Source organism: Sorghum bicolor, chromosome 1 (genome assembly GCF_000003195.3).
Source record: "Sorghum bicolor cultivar BTx623 chromosome 1, Sorghum_bicolor_NCBIv3, whole genome shotgun sequence".
Lineage (NCBI taxonomy): Eukaryota > Viridiplantae > Streptophyta > Magnoliopsida > Poales > Poaceae > Sorghum > Sorghum bicolor.
Window position 1 is genome coordinate 76012819 of NC_012870.2, and position 15257 is coordinate 76028075.

General features: G+C 46.3%; 1 protein-coding gene across 1 annotated transcript; it reads right to left on the reverse strand.

Annotated features, from left to right (window-relative positions):
• Positions 4263 to 8422, reverse strand: LOC8059816 (probable mannan synthase 4). Its single transcript, XM_002468384.2, has 9 exons — positions 7902 to 8422; positions 7179 to 7277; positions 6260 to 6512; positions 5934 to 6044; positions 5725 to 5861; positions 5519 to 5632; positions 4982 to 5181; positions 4707 to 4904; positions 4263 to 4614 (listed from the first exon to the last, which is right to left on the reverse strand). The coding sequence occupies exons 1-9, from the start codon at positions 8262 to 8264 to the stop codon at positions 4446 to 4448; spliced, it is 1644 nt and encodes a 547-aa protein (XP_002468429.1). The 5' UTR covers positions 8265 to 8422; the 3' UTR covers positions 4263 to 4445.

The window sequence follows — 15257 nt, forward strand, 5'->3', positions numbered from 1 at the left end:
TTGTAAGAGAAAAACACTGCTGAATGATTGACAGATTCAGCCGATAAGCTCAAGCAAACAACATAAGAAGGCATCTAGACACGATGCATCGGTTCACTTTATTGGCTAGGGAACAGGGTAATCCAGCATCAGTGCATGAAGCCCCTACTACCGCTACTAGTGCTCCTAAGCCTCCCCTATAATTTAGTACTGATAAAAGTTTAAGGGTCTGTTTGGAACACAGGAATATAAAACAGAGGAAAGGAAAAAAACATAGGAATATGATAGATGTGTAGTAGCAAAACAGAGGAATGAAAAACAAAGGAAAACTTGTCAAAAATGTGTTTGGAACACAGGAATTCTAAACATAGGAAAACTAGATCAATGTGGGTCTCATGAGTGTATAGGCTTAAAACAAAATTGCATGTGTATGCTACTGACACATTTGACCCACCAAACAAACTTGTCTGAGAAGCTTCATGTGACATCGTTCATTCGTTCTCCTTCAACTGCAACTGCATTGTTCTCTCATCTGTTAGCTTATTCCCTAGATCCAGAGCGAAGGGAAATCAGCTGGCCATGAGTTGTAGCTGATAGAGAGCGGCGAGCGTAGATCCACACAAGGAGGGCGCAAGCAGGAACTGCTGCTCGATGAAAGCTCGACAAGGCAGGCATGGAGCGGCGGTAGTTTCGCCATGGTTTGCCTGTTCTTCTTCGGCCTGTCGTGCTAGTTCTCTCTCTTCTTCAAGTTCGTTGTCTTCAGTTTTTATGACGAGCAGAACGCATCTTTTCTCAATCACCTCGGGCTTCCGCAAAACCACGGTTCAGAGTGGATGCTATTTTTTCCATGTTTTGTGAAGCAAGTAATTCCTTTCCTCTGGAATGGTTGGCTGCTTTCCTCCATTCCAAACGGTGTATGATGTCCTTTGAAATTCCTGTGAAAATCCTCTAATCCAAACAGGTCCTAAAAGGATGAGTTAGAGATGAAAGATAATGAAAGAAGCCCTACCCAACCTATTTTGCTAGATCCGCCACTGATAGGGAAGAAATGACCATTCACTAGTTTTGTTATGTCATATTTAAATTTCTAGCGTCTTAAGACTTTGAAACATAGAGTATCTTGTTAAAATATGAAGAAAATGATTTTGCTTTAGTAATAATAATGAACACCTCTGTAAACCTTTGTTTGATGCAGTGGCTAGGATGATTTATTTCTTTATGAAAAAAGTGCTACCCACTCAGAAACATAGAGTTTATAATGGGTGTAGTGGCACCGCCACTATCTCCATGAACTGCCAAGATTATTTCTTTTCTAGAATCCTTTCTCGAAGTGGTGGTACTCTATATAATTGGTACATTCATTTCAGTTATACATATAAGCTATAATAAAGTCTCCCCCGGCCCTCCAATTATTATATAACCTATTGTTACATGTTTGTCAATTCTTTGGTAGAAAGGGATGTTCTAGGTACTTTTGCTTCTTTTGTTCTTATTATCATCGCTTGGTTTAACTAAAACACACACGCACAAAAAAAAAACTATTTTTCATAGCACTTCCAAAAAAGCCTTCGTAGTATCCTAGCAACATATCATCCCGTTATTTTTCATTAATCAAATAGTGTTTATGTTAGTCAGAAATTACTGCATGGCTAATTTATAGTACTAACTCCATCCTTAATTATAAAATGTTTGACTTTTTTTAGCACCAAATTTAACCACTTAACTTATTCAAAAATTTATGCAAAATATCACTTCACTATCGTGGTTTAGTTTATTAATAAAAGTTCTTAAAAATGACTTAAATTTGACTATGTTTATAAATAAGACGAGTAGTCAAATATGAGATAATAAAGACAAACGTCTTATAATTTGAGACTAAAAGAGTAATAGTTAACCAAATTGAGGTGGGTTTCGAAATGTTGTTGCCAAACAAAGAGAACATTTGAAACAAAAGCAACCTGTGAGCAGCAATCCCTCTCGGTCATTCCATTTCGCATATGCGTGGCTTTTTGGCGAGGTGAGCCAAAGCCAATACCCTCTCAAAATTACTGGACCCGCAAGTTTCAATCAAAGTGACACGTTTGTTGGCTTTATGGTTAGAGACGCACATCTCAATCTACGGAGTAGTACTAAACTATTAGTATGTCGTGTCTTTCTTGATTTATAATATATATAAGTAAATACCAACTTTGGTCGGCGGATTTAGCGTACGTGAAACTTAATATATTGCAAGTACTTTTTATTTCAACGTGTCAACTCTTGACGATATACCTTTTGGCGCTGTTCCTGGACTCAAATTTTTTTTATTGAAGAAACGTCGAAGATATCTTCACAGTCACAGGACTGATGAGACTTGTCTTAAAGTAATAATAAAAAATATTATCCGCACTCCAAAAGTTTCTGCATACCTGTCCAGTACACGTGTACTTACGCCGAAGAGGAAGAGCAAGAGGACACGGACACACCCAGGCGGGCGCAGACCCGGCACCGTCCGATCGAGCCGGTGACGACACAGGTCAGGTCACGTCGAGGCCGCGCTGGTCGGCCTCTTTTTCCACCTCTTGCTCCTATTTTCTTGCTCTCGTGGAGTACTGGACTACGGGAGAAAGAAACGGCCGTGGAAAGCGACCAGGGCCTTGTTTAGTTCCAAAATATTTTGCAAAATGGACACTGTAGTTTTTTCGTTTGTATTTGACAAATATTATCCAATCATGGACTAACTAGGCTCAAAAGATTTGTCTCGTCAATTTCGACCAAACTGTGCAATTAGTTTTTATTTTTGTCTATATTTAGTACTTCATGCATGCAGGCACGAAGCCAGCGGTGGGGCTAGGGGGGCTCCAGCCCCCCCTAACGCTGCTGGCCTAGTGAAATTTCTAGTGTTTTTCTTCTAATTTTAGACATAAATTTATAAAGTAGGGTGGGCTGAGAACTTTATTTTTTAGATATATTTTGTGAATTTTATTATTGGTCTATATTTTTAATCTAAGACTACTTTAAACTAATATATTTTTTTATTACGAGAGATAATAGTAGAGCTAAGTCGATGTAGAATTTTTGTTCAGCCCCCTCTAAATTTTTTTCTAGCTTCGTCCCTACATGCATGTGTCTAAAGATTCGATGTGACGGAGAATCTGAAAAATTTTGCAAAATTTTTTGGGAACTAAACAAGCCCCAGAGGACGCTTGGATCGCAGGCACCTGTGGAAAAGATAGGAATCCTAAAAAAAAAAAAAAAAAAAAAAAAAAAAAAACTGGAGACAAGTGTCCACCAGAACAGGCGACCTCCTCATCATGTAGTAGCAGAAGAGTAGTACGCCTTTGTTGAAAAAAGAGCGCTCTGTTTTTCTCGGTAAACTTTCTAAAGCTTGATTAAGATGATAAAAAATAATGTTTATTTCATATATAGTTGAAATACATAATATACTCCCTCCGCCCCACAAATAAACACAATTCTAGCAATGAATCTGGACACCACATTGCTAAAATTGTATTTTTTTTACAGAGAGAGTAAAATATATTTCATGATAAATTTAACAGTACTCATTTGATATTATAAATATTAATATTTTTATATCTTTAATAAACAAGATTAAACTGAAAATAACTTTGACTCAAGACTATGTTAGAATTGTATTCTTCAAAGACGGAGGGAGCAATAATTAATACAAAGCCAGATCGAGGTGCTGCAGAGGGCATGTCAACCAAGGAGACGAGAAACCAAACGAGATTTTTTGCGAGGCATGAAAGCGAGAGGCTTTTGTATGTTTCTCGCCTGCCTTTTTCGTGAGAGCTTTGGGGGGGGGGGGGGGGGGGGGGGGCTCGAGTGCCTTTCGTGCTCGCCCTTCCGGCTCTTGTTTGCTTCTTCTCGCAAGGAAAGGAAGAAGAAAAAAAAGTCTGGCACCGTGTGGATGTGTCATGGGGTCTCTTGCATTATTTGTGCCGTCGTCCTGTGCCCGATCAAAAGCGACGGCGACGCGCGATGAGTCCGTGGCTCCGTGCTGTGTGTGCTGTCCATCGCAGCGACGGGTTCAGTTCAGACAAACTGAAATGGGCTTCCACTGGCTTATAGCTTCTGGTCCACTCTAGGCCCATGCCCACTTACCCACCCAGGCGGCCAGGCACCCAAAGGCCACGGCTAGTGTTGTTCACCGGGCTGGTTTACCTGCAGCTGTCGTCAAATGCAGACAGCACTGAGGTTATCATGAATACAAATTTTATAATTAATCTTTTTTAATGCTACTTATTTTTAGTGTCATAAATTTCTGCATTTTGTCGTACAGATTTGATCAAACTTAAAATCATTTCACTCACACATGGAGTACTATTACTGAAATGCGTTGTTCGCGTGCAGCGTTTATTCTGTTCCATTTACACAAAGAATTGCTTTCTTGTTTTCTAATTACAGACTTACAGGAGGCAGATCAGGGGAGAATGCAGCAACAGCTATGGGCTATGCACTATGGTCTATGGACAAGAACAGGGCGTCGCGGTGCCGACGAAGCCAAATCCCAGCACGAGGAAAGCGAAGGCCTGGAGGAAGATGTACAGGTAGCAGTGCCCGGTTCCGAGCACGACATCGTATGACGCGCATAGCAACAGGTAGAACGCCACCAGGAGCTCAGGCACGTAGATCCTGCAGTGATCACACCAGATCAGCCAGTGCTACACACTGTAGTGTACAGAGCGCAACGCGTACAATTCGCTGGTGCTGGATCGCCTGCATACCTCTCGACGCACTCGGTTGGCTTCACCGGTGTAAGGAGAGGGATCTCGAGCTTGCCCTTCACATGGTCGCCCACCTTCTCGGTGACCACCCACTCATCCACGTACATGGTCTCCAGCAACCCCGTCAGTGCCGCGCGCATTCGGTGCATTGACATGACGTTCTCGAACAGGATCCATATTGGCACCAGATGGATAGACCTGGCATGCACGAGATAACTGGTAGCATTAGTAAACAGGCGAGATTAACGAACCAGGAGAAAGATGGGCCAATTTACCATGGATTCCTGATGGCGTTCATGACCGTGATAGCAGTGGGAATGTAGAACATTCCCCAGACTGGGATACTGACTTCAGGGACCATAACAGACAGTGGGATCACGACGCAGTAGAACAGGAATGTCAGGATGGGAGCGATGACCCTTCGGACAAAGAAGAAGCTGTACAGAAGATGAAGCTTCTTCCATACAGTTACCCCCTGCATCATTCATATATATAGACAGTAATAAAGATGCTTCCTACTAAGGTCTTGTTTAGTTGTGAAATTTTTTTGCATTTCGCTACTGTAGCACTTTCGTTTTTATTTGACAAACATTGTCCAATCATGGAGTAACTAGGCTTAACAGATTCGTCTCGTGATTTACAAGCTGTGCAATTAGTTTTTGTTTTCATCTATATTTAATGCTCCATGCATATGTCATAAGATTCGATGTGATAGGGAATCTTGAAAAGTTTTTGGTTTTTTGTGGGAACTAAACAAGGCCTAAATGACGATACTGTAACTTCATCAGTCACATTGATTCAAGAACGCTTGCCTTGCTTCTAACAATGTCCCCGGCCATTTTTCTGAAGAGGTTGGCAGCACCACAAGTCCACCTGTGCTGTTGATGGCGGTAGGCCTTGAAGGTACTTGGGAGTTCACTCTTAACCTGTACAAAAAATTGTTATAACAGACAGATATAGGCAGATGCATGTGTGTATCGAAATATCATCTCTATTACAAGTGTGCAGAAAGACGCACCCTTATATCACCAACATACAGGAATTGCCATCCCTTGAGACTTGCTCGCACAGCCAAGTCCATGTCTTCTACAGTGGTGCGATCCTTCCATCCTCCTGCTTCCCTAATAGCTGATACCCGCCACACACCAGCAGTACCTGTAAATGCTTCAGTCAGATATGATTGCAAACTCACATGATTGCTTTTGACATAGGCTCTTCCGGTCATACCGTTGAAACCAAAGAAGGCATGCATAGATGAGCCTGATTCCTGCTCTACCTTGAAATGATAATCTAGTGACATCTTCTGTATCCTTGTCAGTAGGCAAATATTGTAGTTCACTGCAAAATTCCCCGGCAAAGGCCAGGTCAGGAACATCCTGTATTCAGAATGAACAAAAGTTCTCACTTCAAATTATAGACACAACCACATTACCCATTCATAGGCTGAGCAAATTGCATCCAACTATTAGCAGTAATGAGCCTAACTCAATGTTTTGTAGCTAACAACTGTACGTAGTCTCACATTAGAGAACACAAATGGAAAGCTTGCTTACCAAACTCCCAACGTGTCTGTACCAAAGCAATCTTCGGGTTATGCACAAGAAATGGTATAGTTCTTAAAAGGAAGTCAGGATCAGGCTGAAAATCTGCATCAAAGATGGCGACAAAATCACATTCTTGGGCATAACCCTGTTCCATGCCCTTCTTGAGGGCTCCTGCTTTGTATCCCTTCCTACTTTCTCGAGTTTCATATTTTATATTTATTTTCTTTCTGGCCCAATCCTCGCATTCAAGCTCCACAAGTTCCTGCATTTGATCAAAATTGACAGAAACAAAGAAAGTGGTCAATCAATGAAAACGAACAGAAAGTCGCAATAAGCTAAAGAAAGATAAATGGGGTTCTTTGGAGTTTACTAGGTAATAACTAATTATTGATTTTACAAGAAATTGAAAGGTCCCATATTGTTAACTGATTTCGATAGGGGTCAACTAATCATATGGCTGTGGCTCTGAGTCATGTTTTGATGAAATTAATTTCTTGCAGTTGAATAGTTTGTTCAGGAAAAAAATGATTGACTTTTCAGATAGCGCCCTTCACTATAAAACGTATAGCAAATTGCTTCACTTCCTTACAGCTTGATACAATTGCACGCACACTCTTGCAATGCAATTCACTAATGCTACCAGGCTACCACCGAGTTGTAATCTCCAGAAACAGATAGCTCAAGCAAAATAGTACGAGTAAGCAGTGCTAAGCACATATACGACCTCACCATGTGCTTACCAAGCTGATCTAGTGTTCATTTAATTATTGATCACGAGAACTACTAGGTAGTACCTGTTTGACATGTTGCATCAGATGAATGGATGAAGTACATCTTATCTTTAGAACATGTCAAACATGTGCCTATAGAAATGCTTGGATGAAACAAACAAACAAAAAACAGCTTATCTTGCAGCAGTTTGGGTCACCTTAATGAATGGATCGGTGGAATCATCCAAGACTTGGATTATAATACGGTCGAGCGGCCATGTGAGGGCACATGCTGCTCCAATAGAGAGCTTGTAGACCTGCAAACGAAAGGTACATGCATTGTTATGTGTTTGTAATGAACAGGCTGACCCCCTGAGAATAAAATTTAGGCGCCTGTCAGGCAGGAAACATGGCTACTCGACATTCTGGCATCCACGGTTCCAACAGTTGAGATCAAACGACCTATCTGACGCGATCGTGGGCTGCATCTTAACATATTGTCCAGGTATACCTGGGACATTGCTGAAGACATTTTAACATGTGCTCTGCATTTTGGCATGTTAGCACTGTGGGCCCCGCATCAATGTACAAACTAGCAGCAAAAAAATCGTTGACAGAACTCCACATCGAAACAGAGCCCCAAGTTTCCCACCACGAATGGAAACAAAAAAAAAAACACAAGCAGCTTGAATATAAGAGAAATTCGGACTCGGAGCACCAGCACTACAGAAAGATGAACCTAGTACCGTCGCATTCTGAATATAAGAGAAATTCACAAGAGCTAGAATTGAAGCAATGCTTGCGTGCCTGAAGTGTCGTCGCATTTTGAATGTGAAACCTCCTAATTAACAATGCAAGCCCGTGAGTTGTTGGTTGGATGAATGCCTTCATACAGAAGCGGGTGGCGATCGATAATGAGAATCACGCGGGCGGGGCCTCACCTCCCTCTCGTTGTACATGGGGATCTGCACGAGCACCATCGGGTACGCCTCGCCGCCGCCGCTGCCCACCGCGGCCTCCTCATCGTCCTGCTGGCCGCCGGCGGTCCCGGAGGGCATGGGCTCCCAGCGGTACCGCCGCTCCGGGGTCCGGCGCAGCAGGTTGACGGCGACGAAGCTGGCGACGCTCATGTAGCACACCTCGAGCACGAGCATGACCGACATGGCGAGGCACGCCCACACCGCGGCCTCCAGCACCGGCGCCACCGCGCGCGCCCGCACCGCTGCCCACGCCGCCCGGTCCCCCGGCGCTGCGGCGGAGGCCGCGTCGAGCAGCACCCGTGCCCACAGCCCCTCCAACTCCATGTGTCGGCGTCGACCTCGGAGGACTTGGGGAATGGTGGTGGGGGCAGGCGAAGCGGGAACTCGCTGCAGCTGGCTTCGGGCCTTCGGCTCTCGGCTCCGCTTCGAAATCGTTTTGAAATGGGGGGATGCTTTGCTTGCCAGGTAAGCTGAACACAAACCGGATGCACGAGCCACATGCTGGGCTGGGCATTTTCATATGCTAGAGCTGGCGAATAAACCCTCGCCCTCTCGGGTTTTTGGCTTTTTGCTTGTCACACACACGACACGGGTTGAGGATTAGCGAATCGAACACGTTGGTAAACGGTTGTGTAGAGTAATTAGGGCACTCCCAATACAAGACTCCAAGTCTTATTTAGACTCCAAGTCCATATTGTTTGAGGTAATAAATAACTTTAGACTCCATGATAGAGTCTGCATTGTGAGTGCCCCTTAAAGAGTGCAAAGCTGTGGATCATCTGGAGCTAATGACTGGGGGCTCTTCCGGATTTCCTTTTGATCCGATGGCCACAAGATGGCTGTGGGCCTGTGGGAGTGTGGGGTGGGGGCCTGTCCCAGTCCCAGCTAATCAGCTGTCATCCTCACCAGCTGGGCCCATGCTGCCTGACATACTTGCCGTTTCCGCATCATCCTCATTCCACAGTCGCGCGCCCGGGGAACCAAATCCAGACGTCTCTGTGCATCGTATCATATTTTATGTACGAGTTATTAGATGCTAACTGCTGTTGTAAAGCTACGTTATATATGCACAAACACAAGTATTGTAGTGGTATTTTAGTATGTGATAGCGCGTACGAAACTCAGCACATAGTGTTGCCATGTCGAAAGATATAGCGGAGCCTTTTTTTTTTGAAATGGTTAGCGGGGCCATTGCACTTAGATTACAAGTTCAAGCATATTATATGGATAAAAGTGTCAAATATATTACACATCCCGATGGTCATGACTCATGAGTACGGTAGAGTCATTGCATTCTGCTTGGGTAACCACTCTGCTCTCCACAATGGGCCTTCGAGATCAGTGGTTCCCGCATGATGATCCCGGTCTGCCCCCAAAACTGGTAACCTAATCTGAGTACTTAACATGGAATCTGTCAAAGCAGTAGTGACTTGTCATAATCTATTCCATCCTTTTTTTTAGATTTCGCCAACATCATAGTATATAAGTTGTCACGGCCTGCAGTTTCTGGAGCTAAATAATGACTGGGCTCTTCCGGATTCCCTCTGATCCGAGGGCCGGCCACGCGCGTTAAGAACCACAAGATGGCTGTGGGCCTGTGGGGTGGGCACGGGCCTTGTGCTGCCTACCAAGGGATCCAGACGCTGCGGAGCGCGCGGACGGGGAGCCGTGGAGGCGGCATCGCCCCACCGACAGCGCTGGGCGCGGAGGCGCTAGCGAGTAAAAGCAAAGATGGATCGCGGCAGGGATTTGTTTCCATGCATGGCGATCGCGGCAGTAAACTCGCACGCGCTGGATGGTTCAAATCTTAGCCGCATCCAACACACTTACCGCATCGGGACCGAATCCGGGATCCCGTTCCCGTGGAGGAGGCGCACAAAGGAGAAGAGATTTACTAGCTAGGAGCATGAGCATATCTGAAATTCATGCGCGTCAGATCGCCCCCGCCGTCAATGTTGAGATACAGCTCAGTTTCCAGATCAAGAATGGCGTCGCCGCCCGCCCGCCCGCCCGCTTATATAGCGAAGCGCGTACGTGGAACTCGGCGATGGATGAGCGCCGGCCGGCGCCGCTAGGTGGACGTACGTGGATTAGCTTATAGCGATAGGTAATAACTATATCTAAAAAATCGCGGCGATCATGGCGAGCGGGGAGGCCGGCGGGAAGAAGCGGAAGGCCTCCGTCGCCGAGGACGTCACGTCGCCGGCGAGGCGGGAGCCGCGGCGAGGGTTGGGCGTGGCGGAGCTGGAGCGGATCAGGGTGGCGCTCGAGATGGCTGAGCGCTGCTGCTACGCCGCCGTCGCGTCGTCGTGGTCTCTGTCGACGCCTCATCAGCCGCCGCGGCCGGCACTGCCTCCTGCGGCTGCGGCTCTGGTCGTGCATCATGCGGCCGGCGTGGCAGCGGCGCCGGCGGCACACCACCAACACCAACACGTACGCGCCTGCCGATGCAGCTCCCTCCCTTCCTGTTCCCGATTCCTGATCAGAATTTACAGGTTGGAAATAATGGAGCTGTTCATCAACTGCAAATGGCAAGAGGGTATTTGACTCCGTATTACCTCGCCCAGCATTATTACGGCAATGATTCTTTGACCAGGCAGGCATTACATTAATTTACCGATTGCTTCAAGATGAGAAAGACGTATAAGCAATATATAAATGGCATGTGACTTGCTTTAGACTCATCAGCTCTAAACGATCATGCATTGGTTGTGCGCGTCAGCAGGCTGTTTGCGACGAACGGCGGCCACCCTTCGTCCCATCAGAACCATTGTCGTCAGGCTGATCAGATTCAGAGTGCTGTCGCTGCACTTCCTGTCACGGGACAGGCTGCCTCGTCTGAGGTATCAACCTATCTAACCCCCATTGCAAATTGTAATTCCTTCTTCTTTTCTAAATACATATCCTTTACAATATATATTTATATGTATAGTAAAAAACTACATAAAAAAGCCACATTAACTTATAATTCAAAATGGAGGTACTCTCTCAGTTCTAAACTATAAGTCACTTTTTTTTATACATAGGATTTGTTATGTATCTAGACATATATTGTATGCAAATGCATAGGAAAATAGATGTATCAAAAAAAATCAAATCAACTTATAATTTATAACAGAGGACTTAACAATATGCCTATAGTCTATATATAGGCTATGCATGCTTGGCCGATTCAGTTTACAGTGGCGAGAATGTTTATTACAGTACTGTTTACCCGATCGTCTGACGTGCAGAATTCATCATCGGCGAGCCAGCGGCGGCAGGGTCACCGGCGAGCACATGCCAAGCCTGCCCATACGACGTCGACGGTGCTGCCTCAGGTAGCATTCGTGGACCTCGTCGACTCAGATGACGACAATGGCGGCGACGTCGAGGAGGTGGACTTGGAGCTCAAACTATAGAACGAGTTAGGTTGTTGATGATCCAATAATGTGTTAAATTCTTTTATTTACGTAGAAGCTGTCAAAATTCATTGTAAACAGTACACACTTCAAGTGTGCCGTATGTAGATTCCCGTTGTGTAGAGCAGTTTGGTTACACAGGTATATATGCCTCTGAGTATAAATTAATAAATTAATTAATTTAGTAAAGTTGGAGAGGCGATGAAAAACGATTGGTGTGTCTGTGGTTGGTGGACTCAGAACATGAAAAACGATGAGAGGCAATGAGAGTTCTTTTTTCGTATTTCATTTTTTTAATGAAGGATAAAAGGGTAAATTCATAATAGTAAAAATAATATTTTAAGTAGCATAGCGTGTATGATTCAAGTACTATAGTTAGATAAAAATCTTCTTAAATTTTTTTAAAATCTTCTTAGGGTTCCACCCCGCCAGCGTCCACTAGTGTGTGTTACCTTGTACAATAATATTATTATCCTTCTACGAATTAAATCAAAAAAAAAGTTTTTTAGCGGAGGCGACGAGAGACGTGGAAGTGATTTCAACCATCGTAAAAGGTCCCGAAAACAAAAGGTCGTTGGTGTGTTGACCTAAACTTTGACGACGCCTTCGCCCCTGCCCGTACTATAAAAGCGCTCCTCCCCTACAATTTTAAAAACCATGTAAAAACATATTTTTAAAAATTTTTAAATAAAAAAAAATAAAGGCTCGACGTCATCATCACCTCTCTCGCCGTCCACGAGTCAAGGCGGGCGGCGGCGGCGGCGGCCGGGGGTCCTGGCCGCTCAACACCATGCCTGACCCCACCACTAAACCCCCCTCGCCACGCCCCTGCCGCCGCCGCAGGCTCTGTGGCCTCTGCCTCGGCACCGTGCTCCTCATGCTCCTTGTCCCCGCGCTCGTCCACGTCGTCGCGCCGCCGCTGCGTCCCGCTCCCGCCTCCGCGCGCTTCTCCGTCATCATAAACGGAGGCAGCACGGGCACCCGGGCCCACGTCTTCGCCACGGGGCACGACAGCCGCCCGGATCTTGCGCGTCTCCCCGGGCCTCTCGTCCTTTGCTGCCGACGTGGCGCGGGCCAGGGAGTCTCTGAAGCCGCTGATAGATTTCGCGAGGGAAGATTGGCGTTGCGGGCGGCGCCGCTGAGGAGGCGGAGGTGCGGCTCATGGCCACCGCAGGGCTGCGCCTGCTCGAGGAAATGGCTACCAGAAATATGTACTGGATATAGAGCTATGGGGACTGCTTTGGGGATTACTAGATAACATTTCTGTTGGTTGAGTAACAGATAAAAAAAAACTTGAATCAAAATGTTGGAATGCAGCGATCTAAAACAACCTACACAGAGAAAGTTAGTACTAGTAAGCACAAAAATTCGTTGGGGGTATGGTGTGTAGTGTAAAAGTGCCCTTTTGTCATTAGCTGAAATGCTTTCAACTTCTTTGCTTACACTTGCCGGTACCTCTTGTACAGGCTCGGATGAAGGTATCTCAAATGTTTGGGTTGCTACAAATTATGCTCTTGGCAGTCTTGATGTACCACTGGATGATAAGAGGCAAGCATATTGAGTACACCATAGTGAAATGTACTCCCTAGTGATCTCATATGCTCATCGAATTTAATTTTCTCCTGATCAGGATTGAGTATTCAAACCAGCTTGGAGGCATTCAGGTTGAATGGGCTCTAGGAGCTTTCATCACACTGATGCAAAATACAAGTTTAAAGCCATTATACTCCGCTGCAAAATCAACCCATAGCAATAGACCATTGTTTGCTGTGTTGGGAATGTTTCTTTTATGTGGAGTACTTTTTGTATCAAGATGGAGGAAGCCCAAGACAAAATTCATACATATATGACTTATAGAAAGGCCGCTACATCGTAACACACATCAGCTGACGCTGAACCTTGTGCAGAAGAACTATATTTATACGACAGGGATAGATGTGTTGTACAACAATGTATGAGTTCAATTCTTTGTGTATCTCAGGTAACAGAGCTGGATGGGTGGAGCATGGAAGATAGCACATTTGTGCGTATAGAAGGATGTGTAGAACAATTTGTCATGTGTGTCAGTTGAATTATTTTGGTGAATAAATATAGTTCTTTTGTTTCATGTTATGAGCTCGATATGTCTCACACAGCAATTTGATCGCCCCGCTTTGCATTCATAAATGTCAATATACGTCGAGTGCTTTCTTACCTATTTATCACTAGCTTCCACTGCCAACTCTAAATTACATGAATTTCACTAGTCCGCCAATCCAATTAGGATTGTTCTCCTGTGGGTTGCATCGCTTCTGCTCATAGTAGTCGTTTCTTTGCCCGTGCATAAATTTCTTCTAAACATAATAAGGCTGGCATCTTGCTCTCGACCATCCCCACTCATTTTTTTTCCGATATCACGACTTCACGTGTTTTTCATTAAGAAGAATAGCCGAAAGAAACGGCAGGTAACCGATACAATGAGTTCGCAAGTAATCCATAGATTACCATTGAAACCCAGAACACAAAAAAAGCAAGAAACATGAGGGGGATCCTCCACCTAACAACCTCAACAGCTAAGCCAAAAACAAGAAGAATATCTCAACACCTAGGTAGCCAGCAGTGCTCGGAGCCGCAACAGATAAGGGGCAACTGACGGCCATGCATTCGTCCCCACCTCTTCAACCTCAACGACCAACCCAGCCGGAGACGCGTCCTCAGTGGCAAAGCGAACCAACCGACGGCCAAGCATCCGTCTCCACCTCAGCAACCTCGACGACCAACCCAGCCGGAGACGCGTCCTCAGTGGCAAAGCAACCATCCGACGGCCAAGCATCCGTCCCCACCTCAGCAACCTCAACGACCCACCTGCCGGAGATGCATCCTTGGTGGCAAAGCAACGCACCTCGGCGGCAAAGCATCCGCCGGAAACACCTCGGTGGCAAAGCATCCACCGGAAAAGAGCACAACTGCAGCTACAACAAACACTAGTCAGCAAACCTAAGTGGAGAGCAGCATGAAGCATGAAAAGGCTCGGCACGATGCCCGAGAGACCGCGCGTGCAGCAGGCCACGCGTAGAAAGAACTTCTGCGGCAACGCCTTCAAGAAGGGAAGCGACGCGGGGAGCGCCGCCGTTGCCGGCCCATACGGGCAAGGCTTTCACCTAGAAGTTCGACGCCGATCGGAAAGGGGGCGCAGCGACAGATGCCTCCAAGAAGGGGATGAAAGAGGCGCCTGTAGCCGGTCCAGTTGTACTCCTGCGGCCTGTGCGCCTCGACGTTCCTCCACCAGCAATCGACCATGACCCCATCCACTCCGGCTGCCTTGAGCACCCGCAGCTGGCCCACCAACTCGTCCGCGTCCACCACCTCGCCGTTGCCATTCACCACCCCAAGAGGGAGCATGACGTAGACCGGCACGTAGGGCGTGCCGGCGAAGTCCCGCTCCGGCGGGCGCGGCGCCACATCGGGCACCTGCTTGGCGACGGTGGCGTCTTCGGCGGCGGGGTCCATGGGGACGGGGACGGCGAGGAGGTGCGAGGAGTTCCCGTCGGGGAAGTCGTCAGCCGAGGGTCGCGAAGCCGCGTTGGCGCGTGGGGGCGAGACGAGGAGGGCGGACGCGGGCGCGGGGCGGTGGGAGATGGGGCGCGCGGCGACGGGCGTGATGCCGCGGAGGGGGAACGCCGCAGAGGCCGGGATTGTAACAGAACCGACCAATTTATAAAAGCATAAGTGAAACACCACTCGCTAAGCGAGCATTTGTCGCACTTAAGCCGTTATAAACCCGGTAGTCCGGAAATCTCGAAGGATTTCAAACCAATCATCATCAACCAAGATCGTACAAGTTTAGCGTCACCGTTCGCATGTTACAACATTTCGTAATTAGTTCAACAACATCAGAGTGCGGAAAATAAAGTTATTACAAACCGAGTTCCTCAAG

Coding starts and splice junctions, on each gene's coding strand:
- LOC8059816 (XM_002468384.2), bottom strand. CDS start 8,264: ATGGAGTTGGAGGGGCTGTGGGCACGGGTGCTGCTCGACGCGGCCTCC. Junction 6,513..7,178: donor CCACCGATCCATTCATTAAG/GTGACCCAAACT, acceptor GATCAAATGCAG/GAACTTGTGGAGCTTGAATG. Junction 5,633..5,724: donor TGTATGTTGGTGATATAAGG/GTGCGTCTTTCT, acceptor TTTTTTGTACAG/GTTAAGAGTGAACTCCCAAG.